This window comes from Bombyx mori, chromosome 16 (assembly GCF_030269925.1).
Source record: "Bombyx mori chromosome 16, ASM3026992v2".
In the NCBI taxonomy this organism is placed as follows: Eukaryota; Metazoa; Arthropoda; class Insecta; order Lepidoptera; family Bombycidae; genus Bombyx; species Bombyx mori.
The window spans coordinates 460,517-481,146 of NC_085122.1; the positions used below are offsets into that span (position 1 = coordinate 460,517).

Consider the following 20,630-nt stretch of genomic DNA (forward strand, 5'->3'; position numbering starts at 1 on the left):
GCTTTTGCTATTAACGTGCTTTCAATTTTAAGCTTTTAAAGATTAAACCTAAAATATCTCTGGGCATTTTGTTGTAATTAATGATGATGTCTCCAAAGTAAGAGTAATTATTCTTTATATGCCTTACCAGACCAGAGGAGTACACTTTTATTTCAAGTGTTAAGATTTATGTAGGTTTGTGTAAATTAATTAAAAAAATTAAAATGAAAACCAAAAAATTTAAATTTTAACGTCATACAATTGTGAGTCTACTTGGCGAATTGAGTCTCGTACTTATATGTTTTAGAAGTCGTCGTGGCCTAAAGGATAAGACGTCCGGTGCATTCGTATGTAGCGATGCACCGGTGTTTGAATCCCGGAGGCGGGTACCAATTTTTCTAATGAAATACGTACTTAAGAAATCTTCACGATTGACTTCCACGGTTAAGGAATAACATAGTGTAATAAAAATCAAACCCGAAAATTATAATTTGCGTAATTACTAGTGGTAGGACGTTGTAGATGTCTATTGGGTTCCAGTAACCACTTAAAACCAGGCGGGCTGTGAGCTCGTCCATCCATCTAACCAATAAAAAAAAATATTATAATTTTTCGTAGCGTAATATGTTCAACCACCCGCTTGCCCTAGCAGTTCTCAATTTTTCTTAATACATACATTTGGAAAAGGTGAGGCAACCGTTGTAACTATACTGAGACCTTAGAACTCATCTTAAGGTGGGTGGTGGCATTTACGTTGTAAATGGCTATGGGTTCTAGTATCCTCTTAACACCAGGCGGGCTGTGAGCTCGTTCACATACCTATGCAAAAAAAAAACTGGCCAATAAAATCATCACTTCTGCAAAGTAATTTTTTAAAGAGAATTTCGTTGCAGACCAATGTTATTTTTAATGATTCTGAATAATTGCATTTTTTTCATGCAGCGGTTTGAAAAGATGATAATATTTGTGGTAATTTTTTTACTGTCAGTTTTATCGCGTGTTGCAGTCTAAGGCAGACTTATTTTTATATAACATTTTTACAATATTATAGTATTTAATGTTTAGGAAAATTATTTAAATAGATATAATATGGACCCGTTTTATTCACGCCTGTGCGTCACTTAAAAGCAATTATTAAAACTAGAGGTCCCGCAGTAGTCGAAATCCGACTATAATTAATTGGAATTGTATAATAAGTTTGCACACTATTATGATTGTATTTTATACTTTTATAATCACAAATTTCGGGCTTCACTATAAAAAAATATTAATAAAGACAAACAATATTTAATCTATTCTCAATTTGACCACAGACGTCAAGAACAAAAGTTTGACAATAAATAATATGCATGCGTGTGTGCGTCAAATACATGGTACATATATAGTGTGTGTAATGTTTTCGAGCAAACTAACCCATAGACACAGCCCACTGAGTTTCTCGCCGGATCTTCTCAGTGGGTCGCGTTTCCGATCCGGTGGTAGATTTTGCGAAGCACTGCTCTTGCTAGGGTCAGTGTTAGCAACTCTCCGGTTGAGCCCCGCGAGCTCACCTACTAACGTTAGGGCGAACCTGAAATAGCCTCTCAAGGCTATCAGCATAGGTAGGAGAATTAAAAAAAAACTTTGTTGATTTAATGTATCTCTTATGCATTATTTAAAAAAAAATATTAGCATTGTGCACTTCTTCTCTATATTCTCTATAAGTGTGGAAAATTTCATACACCTCCGTCCCCGCAATTTTCGTAAAAAGGGATACAAAGTTTATGCTTCACGTATTAATATATAGATACAAACTGTTCAATTCATGCTAAATCTGTTTCCATCATTTTTGTCAAGAGACAATTATTGTTCTTTTTATATAATTTCCGACAACATCGGGTTTGTAGCCTTTTCCACGTCGTATTCTCGGATTTTCCTGGATTTAGCCGGAAACAGCGCACAAGGTTGATACGAAACACAGTGTTTGGGTTTGGTCGCTACGTTAAGTATTAGCGCGATACCATTCTATTCACAAGGAAGGTTTTCAACGTTTTTTATTGCTTAGACGAGTGATTGAGCTTACGGCTTATCTGGTGTTAAGTGGTGACAGGGGCCAATAGGTAACAACAACGTAAATGCCGCCACCCACCTCGAGACATTAGTCTAAGTTTCAGTTCTATAGTTCAACGGCTGTCCAGCCCTTTAAATAGGAACGCATTACTGCTTCGTTGCAGAAATAGGCAGGGTAGAGGTATCTACCCGCGCGGACTCTACTAGACTACAAGAAAACTATAAATTAGACTATTTAATTGTTGCTTCATTTTTTTTTTTTTTTTTTTATTGCTTAGATGGGTGGACGGGCTCACGGCCCACCTGGTGTTAACAGGTTACCGGAGCCCATAGACATGTACAACGTAAATGCCGCCACCTACCTTGAGATATAAGTTCTAAGGTGTCAGTATAGTTACAACGGCTGCCTTTCCCTTCAGACCGAAACGCATTACTGCTTCACGGCTGAAATAGGCGGGGTGGTGGTACCTACCCGTGCGGGCTCACAAGAGGTTCTACCACCGGTACTTAGTATTATTGGAACGAAGTTCCTTATCGCGCGTTGTGAAAGGGGGCTAGACGGATTTTTTTTTTACGAAAAATTGTCACGACACTTTTTAGATCCGTCATTCTGACCAATCAACGTGTAGGCGCTTATCGCGTGACATTGTTCGTATCCGATTGGTCCGCGTAATGAGTACAGTTTCTCGAGATAGCGTTTCAACAATAGTAATTTAGTTCATAGTATTGTTTTTTTCTTCTTCATAATGCCGTAATTTATTATTATAACTTAAAAAAAAAATTACAATTCCTTCACTAATTAATCGAAAGGAACTTCGTTCCATCCGGGTGTCCCTTGACACCTCTGAAGTTTTTTTTTATGCAAATTTGGTGAGACAAAATCGATGTTTACTACAACAAAACAAAAAGAGCGATAGATGAACCGCAGTGCAATACTGCTGTAATCAATTTTTGAAACCATTTTCCTGTTTTTGTTCAAATTAACTGTTTAATTTAAATTAGTAACGTGCGCATCAAACTTTGAATAAAAACATCGCCTCCATTTGCAAACTCCAGAGTCGGGCCGTGCCTCCTACGGCCAACCGGTATATTTATCCAAAGTTCATTCAATTATTTAAGATTTATTTTTTATTTTTCATAAAATAATTTTAGATTCTAGATTTTATAGCCTGAATACTTTTAGTTTAAAATCAAATTAAAAGGTAAGCGTTCATGGTTTATTGTATAATTCAGTGAATGTTTTATTTTTTATAGTTATTACAAAAGGTTTTTTTTATTAATGTTTAAGATGTCTGACGCCAAGAAAAACCTGTTACTGTTCTTCGACCGTCCCTCAGAGCCATGCTTCATGCAAAAGGGAGAAGACAAGGCAGTATTCGATATTCCTGACAATTACTACGTGAGTTGTTGGTGTTGTACAAGGGCGGGATGATAAGTAACTAGCCTAATAATAAAACACTTAACGTTCCGTGATTAAAATTAATTTTATTTTTCGACATAGTCTCCGTGAACTTCTACGCACTTATTCCATCTTCGTTCTAAAGCAGTAATGCCTTCCATAAAATGATTTCTTTCGAGGCCTGTAAAATACTCCTCTACAGCGGCTATGACTTCATCATTTGTGGCAAATTTCTGTCCGCCCAAAAAAGTTTTGAGCTTAGGGAATAAGTGGAAGTCTGATGGCGCCAGATCAGGCGAATAAGGTAGTTAGGGGCAGCAAATCATACTTCAATTCGTTGATTTTTATCATAGCTTTAACAAATGTGTGAACCCTAGCGTTGTCTTGGTGGAAGATGATTTTTTTTTCGCCAAACCTGGCCGTTTTCGGTGAATACATTGATGAAAATTATCTAGAAGATTAGCGTAGTATTCTCCATTAATTGTTTGACCTTTAGGAAGGTAATCAATCATCAAGATCCCATCTGCATCCCAAAAGACGGAAGCCATCACTTTTCCAGCCGTATTTACAGCCATGCCTTTTTTTGGAGCCGGGCATCCCGATTGCGTCCACTGTTTTGATTGAATTTTTGATTCTGGTTCTCTCGAAGATTCTCTCGAAATAACGCTTCGTGCGCATTACAACGTGCTCATTATATCGACAGAATCAAAAAAAAAAAATGATTTATAAAACGACACTGCCATGCAATAAGTCGATAATGTGCTATTATGGAGTTTTTGCTGTTATGTTAAAATCGTAATCTATGGGTCGTAATACATATTGTGAGTTTTTTTATAATTTTCCCACTTACTCTACCGGAGATATATTTTGGAATAGCCATTTTGTTGTAGCCTATTTCTGCCATGAAGCAGTAATGCGTTTCGGTTTGAAGTGTGGGGCAGCCGTTGTGACTATACTGAGACCTTAGAACTATATCTCAAGGTGTGTGGCGCATTTACGTTGTAGTTGTCTATGGGCTCCAGTAACCACTTAACACCAGGTGGGCTGTGAATTCGTCCACAAATCTAAGCAATAAAAAAAAGAAGAAGGGAAATTTGTCAATATATGAATGACGAGAAAAACATCATTACACATTATTAATGCATAAGATTTTTTCTTTTCGGTATTCGATAAGTTGCTATTATTGGGTTATTGTAGTGAATAATTTGCAGTATTTTCCGATAAACACATATGCTATATTTATTTCTATTTAATTCGTAAAACATTAATCAATAATAGCAAATAACAAAGTTTTTAGGAAGAGAAACGGTTCTTAAATGTTTTGTAACATTCACATATCTACTATTCGTTTCAAATTAGAAAAAGTATTCAGCATGTTTACTTCATCATCCGATAATTTGTAATAAACAGTTGCAATTTGAATTTGACGGCAAATGACATGTAAATCGGTGCTCTTTTTTTATAATTATAATTTAATTAGTACATAATTCAGATTATTATAAGTGTATTTATGTGTGAGTGTGAATGAGAATTCTAAAGGATGCTGTTGTTTACCACTTGTAAGAAGTACATGTAACTAAAGTATGTAGGTACCACATGATGCCATTGCTACAGAAATTTTGGGGCTTCTGATCTAAATACCGCGACAATTGGTTTTGGCAGTCCTCTCGTGATGTTGACCTGACACTGCCTAAAGAATTCTGAAGAGATCGAAGCAGGTGGAAATTTGAAGTTGCAAGGTCAGGACTATACGGCGGATGCATTAACACCTCCCAGCCAAGCTCATTTAATTTTTGCTGAGTGGCTAAAGATGTATGAAGTCTAGCGTTAATCAAAATATATTTATATTATATATGCTTGGTTTTGGCCAATGTAAGATCCTACGAAGTAGAACGTTAGTGGTTTAAAACAATTTTGTTATAAATGGAATTGGCATTGTTTTTTTTTTTTTTTTTTTTTTTTTTTTATGATTGAAAGTTTACTGGTGGCCCGAAGGCCTTTCCAGTTTCACCAGGACAGGTGGGCGAGCAAAGGCTCAGCCAAGAGGGGTGGGATTTGCTAACAACTGCCCGAGCGCCTCCGAAGGAGACCTAACAACTCCAGAGCAATTGTTTCGCGAATGAATCTACTACCGGATCGGAATCGCGACCCGCTGAGAAGATCCGGCGAGAAACTCAGCGGGCTGATGCATGGGTTAGGTTGCACGTCGACCTCTTTGTCGAGTTCGACGAGTACGGTTACCGGGGTCCCTAAGCCTGCCCCTAGTATTAGAGCTGAAGGCATCTAATGCAAAGGTTATTGGATCTGATGGATCCGTAAGGACGTGTCTAGGGCGTCGACGGTGACTGGCTCCTGCATGATCAGGATTCGGGGAGTAGTCAGCGGCGGCAACGATAAGGCGATTATCATGACGCATAGCCTTATCGAAGTATCGTTCCGACGCTGACTTCATGTATTTCCGAATTGATTCGAGGCCCAGGTCGTCGTGTAGGTCAACGTTCCTCACGAACCACGGAGCCCCGACAGCTAACCTGCAAAAGCGGGATTGTAGGGATTGGAGGGTGTCTATGTGTGTGCGGGCCGCGTGAGCGAACACCACACTCGCGTAAGTCATGACGGGCCTTATGCAAGTTTTGTAAAGTGTCACCTTGTTCCGAAGGGACATTTTACTCCGCTTACAGATCATGGGGTAGAGTCTACCGAGAATAAACGCGGCACGGTCACGGACTGATTTTATATGCGGGCGGAATGTCATCGATGCATCCAGGGTAACGCCCAGGTACTTGACCTTCCTGGCCCAGGGTATGGGTTGTCTAAAGAGAGTAATCGGGGGTGTGAGATTCCTCCTCCTAATCCGGGAGGAAATCCGTGTGAATTGGCATTGTCTGTTTGTCTTCCAGTATGCAAAATTAGAGTTTGTGCCAGATCGGCCAAAACGACTATATTTCTCGCATATGTCTGTAAATTTCAAAGAGGATAAAAATTTGCCTATAACCTTTGTCTACAGCCGGAGAAGTACCAGCGTGTGTCAAATGCTATAAGCAACAGGTTCGGTAGCGACGCGGGCCGCATGATACCCATCAGGAACATTGCCCTGCCCAATCTGGACCTGCCCATGGAACTGCCCTACAACGAGCAGTTCTCCTTGTTCGTCCCTAAACACAGGCAAATGGCAGGAAAGCTGATTGATATCTTCATGGGTAAGTTTTGGGAATCATTTAAAACTATTATCATTGTTTTATGTGGTACAGTTTAGATCCATTGTTTTTTTTTTATTGAACGCGAGAACGAGCTCACTATCCATCTGGTGTTATGTGGTTACCAGAGTCCACAGATATCACAATGTAAACGCCTCTACCCATCTTGAGACACGAGGACCAAGCCTTAATCGTATTGTGTAAAGGCTGTACCTTCAAATCGGAACACATGCCTGCTACACGGCAAAAACAGTCAGAATGGTTTTAGCTACACGTGCCTACCACTAAATATCCGAAAAAGACTCTCTTCTATCTGCCGGGAATGTGTTATGAGTTTTTTCGGACAGATCACGCGGTCTCCCAGACACGAATTAGAGATGCTCATAATTGCGGGTCGCATAGAGGGCAAGCGCGCCGTGGGCAGAACACCAGCCAGATGGTCAGATCTAGTAAGAGAAGCACTTGATGGTAATTTGTACCATGCGGTCCATACCGCCCATGACCGAACACAGTGGAAGAACGTCACAAGTGGTCGCGATCCTCACTGAGGGAACGATATAGAAGAGTCTACCGCCAGTACAATTTAGCATGCGATTGTAGCAAATTGCCATTCCTAAAATGGATGTCATTCATTCTGGTCCTGCCGCTAGCATATCAGCTATCTATGTATAAGTGAAGATCTATGTTCAATTTATCTTTGACAGGAATGCGTGACGTAGAAGATCTCCAGAGTATCTGTGCGTACTGCCAACTGCGGATCAATCCCTATATGTTCAATTATTGCCTCTCCGTCGCCATCTTGCATAGGTAATTGTATTTTGTTTTATACACGAGAATAGCAAGCAGGTTACATAGATATTCTACCTGATAGAAGACCTAAAGAATGAGACGGGCTAGGTACTTATGTATCGAGTGATGCTACTATGCCAGCGTTCGAATCTCGTAGGCAGATACTAATTTTCTTTAGGAAATTTTTACTTGTAGTATGGCATCTTGTAAGCCCGTATGGTACCATTATTTTGCCTATTTCTGCCGATAAGCAGTAATGGGTTTTGGTTTGAGGGGTGGGGTAGCCGTTGTACCGTAAAATTGTCGTCGTCGTGGCCTAAAGGATAAGAGGTCCGGTGCATTCGTATCTTGCGATGCACTGATGTCCGAATCCCGCAGTGGAAAGTACCAATTTTTCTAATGAAATACGTACTTGACAAATCTTCACGATTGACTTCCACGCTGAAGGAATAACATCGTGTAATAAAAAGCAAACCCGCAAAGTTATAATTTGCATAATTAGTGGCGGTAGGACATCTTGTGAGTCCGCACGGGTAGGTACCACCACCCTGTCTATTTCTGCCGTGAAGCAGTAATGCGTTTCGGTTAGAAGGGCGAGGCAGCCGTTGTACTGTTAAAAGTGAGATCTTAGAACTCATGTCTCAAAGTGGGTGGGTGGTTTACTTTGTAGGGGTATATGGGCCCCGATAACCCTTTAACATCAGGTGGGCCGTGAGCTAGTTCACAGACATAAGAAAAAAAAATAGGTTTAAAACTCATGTCTCAAGGTGGGTGGTTTTTTATTATTACCGGTAGCTGAAACATAAAATAGTACATTGATTTAAGCTCAGTTGTTGCTTGAGAATGAGAAAGTGAAAATAAGCAGTCCGACGGATTATTTATTAAAAATAATAGGATTTGAAATAATTGTTTGGGGTACTTTTAGATGGATGTAATTCGAGAGTGAAATGCTTTTGAAAAAGTCAGTCAGGGTAAAACACGGCAAGTCAGTCATGCTGAGCTCAATCTCCAACACTTCTTATTTTTAATTTTTTATAAAGAATTTGGCTCAAGCGCCATATTTTGACTTTGCCAATGTGGTGTTTACAAAAATGGCAGGTGCTTAGAGAGGAAAAAAGTTACTAAATCTAAAAAAAATTGGTCGGTTTTTCCATACGCGAATCTGTGGTTTTAAGAGCAGCACAAACAAATATATATTAGACTAACTACTTTAGAGATAAATATTATTAGCAACTTCTTATTTAAAACCCCTGGTGTACATTTTTGCAGATCAGACACGAAAGGTTTGCAAATCCCAACCTTTGCTGAGTGCTTTCCCGATAAGTTCATGGACCCGAAGGTGTTCCGCAAAGCCAGAGAAGTGACCAGCGTTGTACCGACTGGAGCCAGGGTTAGTATCCAACAACGTTTTGTTTGCGTGACAGTCGCAGCCGGATGCTGTGGAACAAAGTTAGAACTGAACCGGCAGCAGTTGCAGAACCGGATTAATAAAAGTGTTTGCAACTTAGAACTGACGAGGCCACACCTTCGTGTACCCCTACTGGATGTTGTTGCCTCAAAGGGCTGCTGGACTTCGTGAGGTGGCAAGAATGAATATTCTTACCTCATGCAAAAGAAGCCATTTGTTGTTGAATTACCGAGAACTGTCTGATTCAAGATTCTTAAAGTGATGTCTCTTGTTGTCAGATGCCAATAGTGATTCCGTCGAACTACACCGCGTCGGACGCGGAGCCGGAGCAGCGCGTGGCGTACTTCCGCGAGGACATCGGCACCAACCTGCACCACTGGCACTGGCACCTCGTGTACCCCTTCGACGCCGCAGACCGCGCCCTCGTCAACAAGGACCGCCGCGGGGAGCTCTTCTACTACATGCACCAGCAGATGATCGCCAGGTCAGTTTGTCTGTACACATTAACCTAATCTGAGAGTTAGGGTTCAGGATAAATTTCTCTCATTCCCTGTTATATATTTAAAGGTATATATTAATACATCTCCGTTCCGTTCCGGCTGTCAAAAGGACAACAGTGTACGTTATAGTGCTCCCAGTTTTTATTACATACCACAGTGAAAACCAACGAATATAAAACGTGTATCACATAACAAAAACTTGGAAAGGAAGATTGACGAAAACACCAAGAAAAACTAAAAGAAAACACCAAAAAATCTAAAAGAAAACACCTTTTAACATCGATTGTATTGCGGTACACATACACATTGAGATTTCCATTGAGGGTAGAAATAAATAAATATCAACTGACAACTAGATCAAACGCAGAATCTGTCACGACTTTAAAAAGTGAAAAACGTCAACGACACCCAGTGGTGCCAACGCAACGAGCAAATTACGTTCCAATCTACACAAACCAAAACAGTTGTTTACATCACGATGGCTTCGATCAAAATGTCAGAGGATATGACAAAACTATTCCAGATGATGAAATTGGAACTCGATAAACAAACTGCAACGATTACTCAGAGTGTAACCGACAGTATCATGCGCAATATAGACGACAAAATAAAACCAATATTGGAAGAAAATAAGTATCTTAAAAACGAGGTACAGAAGTTGAATGATAAAGCAAGATACTTAGAAAACAAAGGTAAGAAAAATAACCTGATTCTACACGGCATAAAAGAAATAGAAAATAATCGACAAGAACTGTTTAATTTAATAAAAGATATCATGAAAGGTTTAAATGTTGATATCAACTCCTATGAGATAAATAACTACTATAGACTAGGAAAGAAGCATGATGAGGGAAAAGTGAGACCAATACTCATATCTTTTACGTCATTTCTAAAGAAACTAGAAATATTGAAAAATAAGATGAAAATGCCGAAACATGCTTATATCACAGAAGATTTTTCAAAAGAAACAATAGAATTACGCAAAAACTTACAAGAACAACTCAAACAAGAAAAACAAAATGGAAAAGACGCATTCATTCGAAACAATAAAATAATATTAAGAGATACGTCGGATGTCGAAAAAAGAAAGCGGGAAACCTCGACATCACCTAATATCATGCATACACCTACACACACCAAAAACTCGGAACATATTATTGCACCACCAAAATTACACAAAACCAATGCATTCGAATATATGAGGGCAAGATCATCCTCTTTCAATGAAAAACAATTTAAACCATAGGAATTAACAGACACCGGTAACGAAATCGCAACTAGAATAGAAAAACCATCCAATACATATAATGAAAACCCCAATACGGCTGGGCACCGCGGGGTTACCGACCACTACCCCCAAGATCTCGAAAATTCCGACTCTAATCCAAATCCAACTAAAAACCAGACGATAAATGAAGCAAATACAAAGGCTAGAAAACATAGAATATATATAGCAACACTAAATACTAGATCATTAAAATCGAAGGAAAAATTATTAGAACTGGAGCAGGCTTTGAATCACATCAATTGGGATATCCTCGGCATAAGTGATGTCAGACGGTCGGCTGAAAAAATTGAAGAACATGATGAATACATATTATATTACAAAAATGAACAACCAGGAATATATGGCGTGGGATTCTTGGTTATGAAATATCTTAAAAACAATATAATAGAGTTTAAAGGAGTGTCAAATAGAATAGCAATTTTAAATATCACTCTTCCTGGCTACAAAAATCCGACTTCAATTGCTCAGATATACGCTCCTACAGAAACAGCAAAGAAAGAGACTAAAAACGAATTCTACAAAAGCTTAAATGAAATAATGGAGAATTTATACAAAACCATTATTGTAATGGGAGATTTTAATAGCCAAATTGGTCAGAGGAGAAAAAACGAAGATAAAATAATAGGACCCTACACAATAGGCAAACGAAATGATAACGGACAAAGGTTGATAAACTACGCGGCAGAGAATAACTTAACTGTAATGAATAGTTTCTATAAAAGAAATCTTCTAAGAAAATGTACATGGCAATCTCCTGATGGCATAACAAGAAACGAAATTGACTTTATTACAACAAATAAACCGAAACTTTTCTTAAACGTGGAAGTTCTCAACAGATTTAATTTTAACACAGATCACAGATTACTACGAGGCCACCTTCATATGTTTCAACCAAAAAACCAAAGAAAATTTATAAAAAATAGAAAGCTGCCAATCATACTACCAGTACCAAATTATATATTAAAATCTTTAGAAATAAACCTACGACCAATTAAAGAACTGAAAACGACACAAGAAAAATATAATACTCTGGAAAACGTATTAAAAGAAATCAACAAACAGCTAGAAAGAGAAAACACACCAAAAGATAGATTAGGACCAATAGCAAGGGAACTAATAAGAAAGAGGAGCCTTCTATTTAGTAATAGAAAGAACAACAAGCAAGAGATAACAAAAATTAGTAAAAATATAAACTTAGAAATACGAAACCACAAACAAAAATTAAGAACAGAGACATTACAACTTCATATAGATAAATCAGGTGGGCTCAAGAAGGCATGGAAAGAACTCCAAGAATATACAACTTGGATAAATAACGTAACACACCACAAGACAAAAAAACATAAATCGGAAAGAAGTGACATACTCCAAACCGCGACCGATTTCTATCGAGAGCTCTACGATGACCAATCAATAACACCTACTTTAAGCAAAGAAGAAGAAAAAAATTCAGAAGAACAGGTGCCTAGCATACTAATAGATGAAGTCAATAATGCCACGAAGTCACTAAAGAAAAATAAAGCACCAGGGGAAGACAATATTTCTAATGAACTTCTTGTCGGAATGTACCATGCTATCTCCAATACACTAACCGACCTATTTAACGATATTCTAACAACGGAACATATACCTCAACAATGGACTACATCAACGATTATCTTAATTCATAAGAAAGGCAGAACAGATGATATTTCGAACTATAGACCCATTTCACTAATGTCTAATATTTATAAACTTTTCTCCAAGATAGTTCTAGAACGATTAACAAGGACTCTGGACGAAAATCAGCCAAAAGAACAGGCAGGGTTTAGAAGTGGCTTCTCTACTCTCGACCATATACATACTATAAAACAAATAATCCAAAAATGTAATGAATATAACATCAACTATTATTTATCGTTTATAGATTATAACAAAGCATTTGACTCGCTAAAACATCAGAAAATATGGGAAGCGCTTGCTTTACAAGGAGTCCATAATAAGTACATCCGTCTATTGAAAAACATATACGAAAACATGAAAGCAAGAGTACGGACAGAAAGGCTAGGAGAACACTTTCACATCAAAAAAGGAGTTAGACAGGGAGACCCCCTTTCACCCAAACTTTTCTCTGCAACCCTAGAACATGTGTTTCGTCAGCTCGAATGGGACGATTACGGTATTAATATTAATGGAGTGTTACTAAATCATCTGAGATTTGCCGACGACCTCATACTTATAAGCGAAAATCCAGAAACTTTACAAAAAATGATTGAGCAACTTGTACGTGAAAGTGAAAAAGTTGGACTATCATTGAACACAAGCAAAACAAAGCTGATGACAAATTACAAAAAAGTCCCTATCAAACCTTACAACACAGCTAAATTAGAATATGTAAATGAGTATACATACCTCGGCCAAATCATATCCCACAAAGACCTCACAGCAAAAGAAATCAGTAACAGAATAAATATAGGATGGAAAAGGTACTGGGCATTAAAAGATGTTATGAAGAATTCAGAAATACCTGTTAAGGCAAAGAAGAAAATATTTAATACATGCATTCTTCCAAGTATGACCTATGGATGCCAAACATGGGGATTGACAAATAAGAACATAAAATCTTTAGAAATTTGTCAACACCGAATGGAAAGAAGTATGTTAAACATGAAATTAAAAGATAAAATACGGTTAACAAAAATAAGAAAACAAACAAAGATCATAGATATAAAATACCGAATACAACAACTGAAATGGAAATGGGCTGGACATTTAATTCGAGATAAAACAGAAAAATGGGCCAAAGGAGTGACAGAATGGTGTCCTAGATATAAAAAGCGAAATAGAGGAAGACAGCAACGTAGATGGGAAGATGACATCAAAAAAGTGGCAGGAACGACTTGGATGAGAAAAACGCAGGATAGATTATTATGGAGAACCCTTGGGGAGGCCTATGCTGTACAGCAAGATGATCAAGAAACCGGTGTCGAATAAGAAAACTAGATAATAAGTGTATTAAAAATGTAACTTAAATTTGATTGTTAATAAAGGCTTATATTATATTATATTATATTATATTATTATATATTATTATTAATACATCTGGGTGTTTTTTTGGACCACGAGATAATCGTCTCAAATCGCAAATGAGGTTTTATTATGCTCTCTGATCAGTAAATGTTTGAGCCAACCTCCATAGCGTTATACAATAAGCGACACAAGCAGAATTTATTTGTTAAGAAATTTATTTGTAGGCAATAGATTCCACGCACCAGTCATCATCATCATCATCATCATCATCAGCCTTTATCTGCCCACTGCTGGACATAGGCCTTCTCCAATGCCTTCCACATAATGCGGTCCTCCGCCTTCCGCATCCAACTACTTCCCGCCGTGCGCACTAAGTCGTCAGTCCACCTGTTTGGAGGACACCCCACGCTCCTTGTCATCACATTGTGTTTAATCCTAACATATTATGAATTCTATGAGTCTGATTTTACCGTATGAGGAATCATCGTACCGTACGAGTCGTGTGTCAATCATTTTTGAGAGCACTTCGAAAACCACGGTTGTGAGCCAGCCTGCAGCACTGGTTGTGAATTGTGAGCATTCGTTAACTGTTGTGTGAGCATTCGTTAACTGTTGACAAATTCTTTGGCTCTAGTCCATAAATTATATATTTTAGATCCATTATTACATTAAAGTCATCTTATCCTAAAAAAAGTCGCATAGAATCCATAACAGATAAGAACCAATTACAAATTTAAGCAATTAAAATTTATGGATATACGTACTTACCCGCTTAATAATGAGATGTACTCGAATAAAATGATAACCGAGGCAGCCCTGAGATCCCTAGCTGAGCACCTGGATTGTGATTCAAATGAATTCATTAAAATAATCACATTTTTGATTAGATTCAACATCGAACGATTCTGCAACGACCTGAGGAAAGTGGAAACCTACAGTGACTTCAGGGGTCCCATTAAAGAGGGCTACTTCCCTAAGATGGACTCGCAAGTTGCCAGCAGAGCCTGGCCTCCTAGGTAAGAATAATAGTTGGATCAAAAATTAAATATCTGTTATCGAAGGATTTAATTAAAAAGATAGAAGCTCAGAGGGTTTTTATTTCATATTGGTCAAAAAGTAAAAGTAGCTTTGGTATTTTCGATCTCTATTTTTTACACCGCTTCTTTTTGCTGAATATTAATAGACTTGTTGATTGAAGGGCAGAGGAGAGGGAGACGCTTTAGTTGTGGTATGTATGACATGCAAGAACTGCTCAACATTCAGTCGGCCTGATACCCATCCGCCGATTTATGTCTTTAAAAATTGTTTACATTTCTCCCATTCTGGTCCACAGTCTCAACTAATATTTTAATATTCTAATCCTTAGATTTGCTGGTTCGTTTCTCCGTGACTTAGACAGACCGATAGACCAGATCAGAATCGATATCTCTGAGCTGGAGATCTGGAGGGACAGGTTTCTGAAGGCGATCGAGGATATGGCAGTGATCCTGGTATGAAGTTCTTGTCTTCGCATCATAACATGTTCGAAAAATAAGAAATTGTGATAAGTAATATAACAGTTTCCATTCATTTAGCTAGTGCACACCCTTTTTAGGTATCACATAACTCCTTCTACTCCTACTACTCGTAAACCTTCTGATCAACCTCTCTACATATGGTGTAGTAATGAGATTAAATAAATAGCATACGAGTTATATTACTGCATTTATAAAGACATCTTAGCACCAGAGAAAGATTATCCTCTTGCAAACTTCTGTATATGCATTCTTTTTGACACGTATGATTTCACTGAAGCTATGATGAAATATGCTACAATTATTACAGCCCAATGGGCGTCAAATGCCTCTGGACGAAGAGACTGGTATTGACGTGCTGGGTAACCTGATGGAATCGTCCACCATCAGTATAAACCGCCCATACTACGGTGACCTCCACAACATGGGGCACGTCTTTATCGGGTACTGCCACGACCCTGATCATCGTCATCTGGTAAACACCGTGTTTTTGTTTTTTTTTGTCTTTGTATACAAAAATAAAGTGAGGAATTATAGTTTTAATTATTACATTTTCAGTTGCTTTGATAGATCCTTGCTGAGCAGACTGATGGCCAACCTGGCGTTAAGTGATTCTAGATTCATTGGTCGTAACTTGAATACCATTGGCACTTTGAATCATGAAATTGAAGTCCCATTTGTATTATATAATGACTTACCCACCCTTAAAACTGAAAGGTTGATAAATAGTGATATAACTACAAGATTAATAAGTTCACTGCGCAAAAACTGCAACATCTGCGAATGAAATAATCCGATGCTGTACACCATTACAATTTTATGGTGATAAATAATGTAATACTTGATTTATAGGAACCGTTCGGCGTGATGGGAGACCTGGCAACGACCATGCGTGACCCATTGTTCTTTCGCTGGCATGGATACATAGATTCTGTTTTCCACCTCTACAAGTACAAACTTACACCTTATAGCGATGATAGGGTAAGACGTAACTTCGAATTTTACAAAGAAAGAAAATAATTTTCCACCAGCCCACTAGTACGCGGTAACAGAGAAGCACAACAGATGATATAATGCGACCGTCGCGGTGCAGTTTCTGACATGTTATTGACTGCTATGGGTATGGTTATGGCTTGTACAAGATTCCTCTTTTCATCCTTATTGTACTTTTGTAGATACTTTTATATTGTTTTGGCTTTACAAACTTTGGTGTCTACATCAATTGAAAATGTGTGATATCCCTTAACTACAACAGCTTGAAGATTGCGATTCGCAAGGGCTTTACAAAAAAATTGGAGACATCTATTCTTACACTTAATTAATGTGCACAAAATATGCTTACAGCTGATCTTCCCCGACATCAGGGTTCGGTCCATTAGTCTCGATGGTAAAGGAGCTCCCAACATGCTGAATACTTTCTGGGAGCAGAGTACTGTGGACTTGGCTCGTGGCTTGGACTTTAGTCCCCGTGGCAGTGTTCTGGCCAGGTTCACTCATCTACAGCATGAAGACTACAGTTATGTGTTAGTGTTATTATAATATGTAATAGAGTGAGACTATACATTCTGACAATTATATCATCATCATAATCGGTTGCTCTTGGCAGAGTATTCGTGGTCATGTGGAATTCTTGCTTATTAAAGCCTTGACAGATGTTTTCCATCGTTTGCGAACTGAGGCCCCGCGCACACACTCAATTATATACAATTATCTATTATAGTACCTATTTAATTTATTCAGGGTGGCACAGCCGTGTGATGCAAATTCGTTTCTGTGTTCTTTCTATTCTGAGAAGATTGTTTGCGTAGTTAGAAAGGGCTCACTGCGCATATATCTCAAGTAAATTTGAGCTAACAGACGTTAAAACGCGGCTATCGTCACAATAAGACACATTATCCAAGCGGCGATGCTAACGTTACTCTTGGAACATTCGGCCCTACGGAGTCACTTTAAGCCTTCGTCAAACAGAACGCGTACTTAGCGCGCGTTAGAGCGCTAAACTGACGGCGCGCTATGACGCCGAGATGTGTTGTACTACTATGGTAACATACCGTCAAACAGAGCCCCAGCGCTATAAGTACGCGGCGTTGGGACGCTTTGACGTCAGGCGTTGTAATTTTTTACAAATTTTATTTTAGCGTCGGAGTGAATGTGTATTAAAATACTAGATAATGCCCGAAAAAATTATATAAATAGTAAGAAAATATCCATGCTTATGCCACATCTGAATCACTCGATTTCTTAATACTTTAAAATTTTCACACTGCTATCGAAAGACACTATGATTTGGCGAATGCGTTGCCTCAAGGAGCGTTGGGCTCATCAATTTGTGTGACATGAAAAGAGCGCGACGTTAAGTACGCGACGCTAAGTACGCGTTCTGTTTGACGAAGGCTTTAGTCTACGGGCACGAAACTTGCGATGGCCGAGCGATGGCGGCAGCGGGGCGACGGCGATGTATTCAAAAGCATTGCACAGTATGGGGACGGGCACGAAACGGGCGATGGCGGAGCGGGGCGATCGAGCGATGTACGGGCGATGATGGGGCGACGGCGACGCGGAAGCGACGAGAACAAACTAATTTGGTTTCGTCGCTTGCGCGGGTACACAGTGTTGTGTTGAATTATTATTTTAGTAATGGAAATTGATAATGAGGATCTTATAATTTAATAAAGAATTTAAAATTTCATTGAATGACACCTTAGCTCGTAATAAAGCGTAGAAAATTCTCCCCAATTGCGTCTTCGTTGATTTATTGGATGAACACCATCTCTAAGTAATAATAATTCCCACATTAGGGGACTAGGCTCCAATAGTTCTTTTCGAAGTAAACTCATGATTCGCATAACACTGTATGAGCGCGACTGCTCGCCAGCTTGTTTCGTGCCCGCGCGAGATATCGCTGCCTACCCGCCCCGTGTCGCGTCGCCTGGCTGCCGCCATCGCTCAGCCATCGCAAATTTCGTGCCCGTAGACTTAGTGTTTTAACTGTTTTTGTGTTTGACGGCATGAAAGTCAAGTAACATGATTTTTTATTTTTTTAATTATTATTCAAGACAATAAGAGGTGTACGTTCTCTCCAGGATCGAAGTGAATAACACGGGCCGCAGTAGTGTCATGGGCATGTTTAGGATATTCATCGCCCCAACACTTGACGAGAATAAGCGGCCTCTGAACTTCGACGAGCAACGGAAACTCATGATCGAACTCGACAAGTTCTCACAGGGCTGTAAGTAACTATTCGTCCAGACCTTTGTTTTGTAATTGTAACTCATAAATTGGTAATTGAAACTCATTATTGGGTTATCAGCCGCGACGGGATGTTGTGGATCTTTATTGTTCCAATTTGTTAGAAATTGTCAATCGCAGTACGTGACCGATCCTACACTGGTTCTCAAGGTTGGCAACACGGAAGCAATTGTTGTTTATGCAATGAACCCACTTCGATAAAGCGGCACGACACGAGAACCCTCTCATCATGGCCGCCGGTAACTACATTCCCGATCCTGCGGACAGAATGGAAAGCAGTCGACGTCGCCCTAAACACGTCATCTCGGATCCTCCCGATCCACTAACGGTGCTTTTAGGTACTTCAAGCACCGGTCACCGTTCTCGTCGAACCCGTCGCTTGCGACGAAGGGCTCGACGAGTAAATTAACTCTCAGACACAGCCCACTGAGTTTCTCGCCGGATCTTCTCAGTGGGTCGCGTTTCCGATCCGGTGGTAGATTCTGCGAAGCACGGCTCTTGCTAGGGTTCGTGTTAGCAACATCGTCAGGTTTGAGCCCCGTGAGCTCACCTACTAAAGTTAGGGTTACGCTGATATAGCCGCTAGGGCTCTCAGCTTAGGTAGGAAAAAAAAAAAAAAAAAAGCAATGAACTGTCATAATACTAGAGCCACTGGCTAGTCTGATGTGGATGTCGGCGGATAAATAAAAACGACGCTTGAAAGGCAAACATGACTGAGCGACAATAACTGCTTTGTATATAAATGATAAGCAATAACCATATTTGATGCGCAAAAACAATATATTTGTAGGTCTATTAAAATCATTTCAATCCTACAGCTACTAGCTAGATTCTACTACAGCTACATTCATTAAAATAAATTTTGTTTTCAGGTATTTCAAGTTTAAATTAGTCTACTGTAAAGTTCACGCATTGTCGCTTAGTCACGTTTGCCTTTCAAGCGTCGAAAAGGAATCTAGTTAACTATTAGATTTATTCTACAATATAATTTATTCTGTACTTCTTCGTAAATCGCAGTGAAGCCCGGCAACAATACAGTACGTCGTCGCAGTGTGGACTCCTCAGTGACCGTTCCGTTCGAGAGGACATTCAGCAACCAGGCTGACAGGCCAGGTAATCCGGGATCTCCCGAGTCCGCCGAGTTTGACTTCTGCGGCTGCGGGTGGCCTCAGCACATGCTGATACCCAAGGGAACCACTGAAGGATATCCTATGGTGCTGTTTGTCATGGTGTCCAACTGGAACGATGACCGGGTAAGTTTTCTACACGTTGGTACACGTTGATGATGAGGCAGGCGGCTGATGAGCTACACTAACACGTTGTTCGTGTCGTCGGTCAGGTGGAGCAAGACCTGGTGGGGTCGTGCAATGATGCGGCGTCGTACTGCGGCATCCGCGACCGCAAGTACCCGGACCGGCGCGCCATGGGCTTCCCGTTCGACCGGCCCGCGCCCGCCGCCACCACGCTGTCCGACTTCCTGCGCCCCAACATGGCCGTGCGCGACTGCATCGTACGCTTCACCGACAGGACCCGCCAGCGCGGCCAGCAGGAGTAGGTCCGCCGCCTCCACCATCACGCAACACTACACACCTCATCACGGATTTGGCTACTATCATAAGTACAAAATAAACAAGGTCACCTTCGGAGGCGCTCCGGGCAGTTGTTAGCAAATCCCACGCCTCCTGGCTGAGCCTTTGCTCGCCCACTTGTCCTGGTGAAACTAGAAAGGCCTCGGGCCACCAGTACTCTTTCAATCATAAATTAAACAAAATAAATAGTTGGAGGTGTTCGTTTGACCGTAGCGAAATCGTAAAATCCTTTAAGTAGTTTCTGTATTTTCACTGTGAATAAAATTGCCGAAAATAGCAAGATTGTAAAGAGCTCGGTAATTCTACGAAACTTATCCAAGCGTGCACAGCTTCGACGTATGCGCGGACGGGTTCAGTAGAAACAGTTTTGTGACAAGCTCAGAGGGATGACTGTTATTGTAAGTAAAACACGAATTTTCTCATGCTCTCTAACTAAAATCATGGCTTACGAAGACGGTTCAAGGAAAAATGCTCGTGAAGCGCTTTGAATTTATTCACGTCACATAATACTATTGGTACGAATTGTAATCGCAATCAAAGCACGACAAATAAGGTCTTTCCCGTAGAAATATTCAAGTAAAAAATAAACTAGAGCAGATTGCTTCGCAGATTGTTTTTTACTGGTGGTAGGACCTGTTGTGAGTCCGCACGGGTAGGTAC

General features: G+C 39.7%; 1 protein-coding gene across 2 annotated transcripts; it reads left to right on the forward strand.

The window, feature by feature from the left end:
• The first annotated feature begins 3,071 nt into the window (after positions 1 to 3,071).
• LOC101742744 (phenoloxidase subunit 1-like) lies at positions 3,072 to 20,126 on the forward strand. 2 transcript variants are annotated; one of them, XM_012692758.4, is made up of 14 exons: positions 3,072 to 3,230; positions 3,317 to 3,427; positions 6,435 to 6,627; positions 7,329 to 7,431; positions 8,683 to 8,803; positions 9,100 to 9,305; positions 14,506 to 14,634; positions 14,985 to 15,108; positions 15,443 to 15,607; positions 15,985 to 16,113; positions 16,477 to 16,655; positions 18,216 to 18,361; positions 19,399 to 19,634; positions 19,721 to 20,126. In XM_012692758.4, the coding sequence occupies exons 2-14, from the start codon at positions 3,317 to 3,319 to the stop codon at positions 19,934 to 19,936; spliced, it is 2,058 nt and encodes a 685-aa protein (XP_012548212.3). In that variant the 5' UTR covers positions 3,072 to 3,230; the 3' UTR covers positions 19,937 to 20,126. The 2 variants fall into 2 exon arrangements, with proteins under 2 accessions (XP_012548212.3, XP_062528852.1); XM_062672868.1 differs by having other exon boundaries at positions 3,150 to 3,223.
• Positions 20,127 to 20,630: the final 504 nt, after the last annotated feature.

Coding starts and splice junctions, on each gene's coding strand:
- LOC101742744 (XM_012692758.4), top strand. CDS start 3,317: ATGTCTGACGCCAAGAAAAACCTGTTACTGTTCTTCGACCGTCCCTCA. Junction 8,804..9,099: donor TTGTACCGACTGGAGCCAGG/GTTAGTATCCAA, acceptor TCTTGTTGTCAG/ATGCCAATAGTGATTCCGTC. Junction 16,656..18,215: donor CATGAAGACTACAGTTATGT/GTTAGTGTTATT, acceptor CGTTCTCTCCAG/GATCGAAGTGAATAACACGG.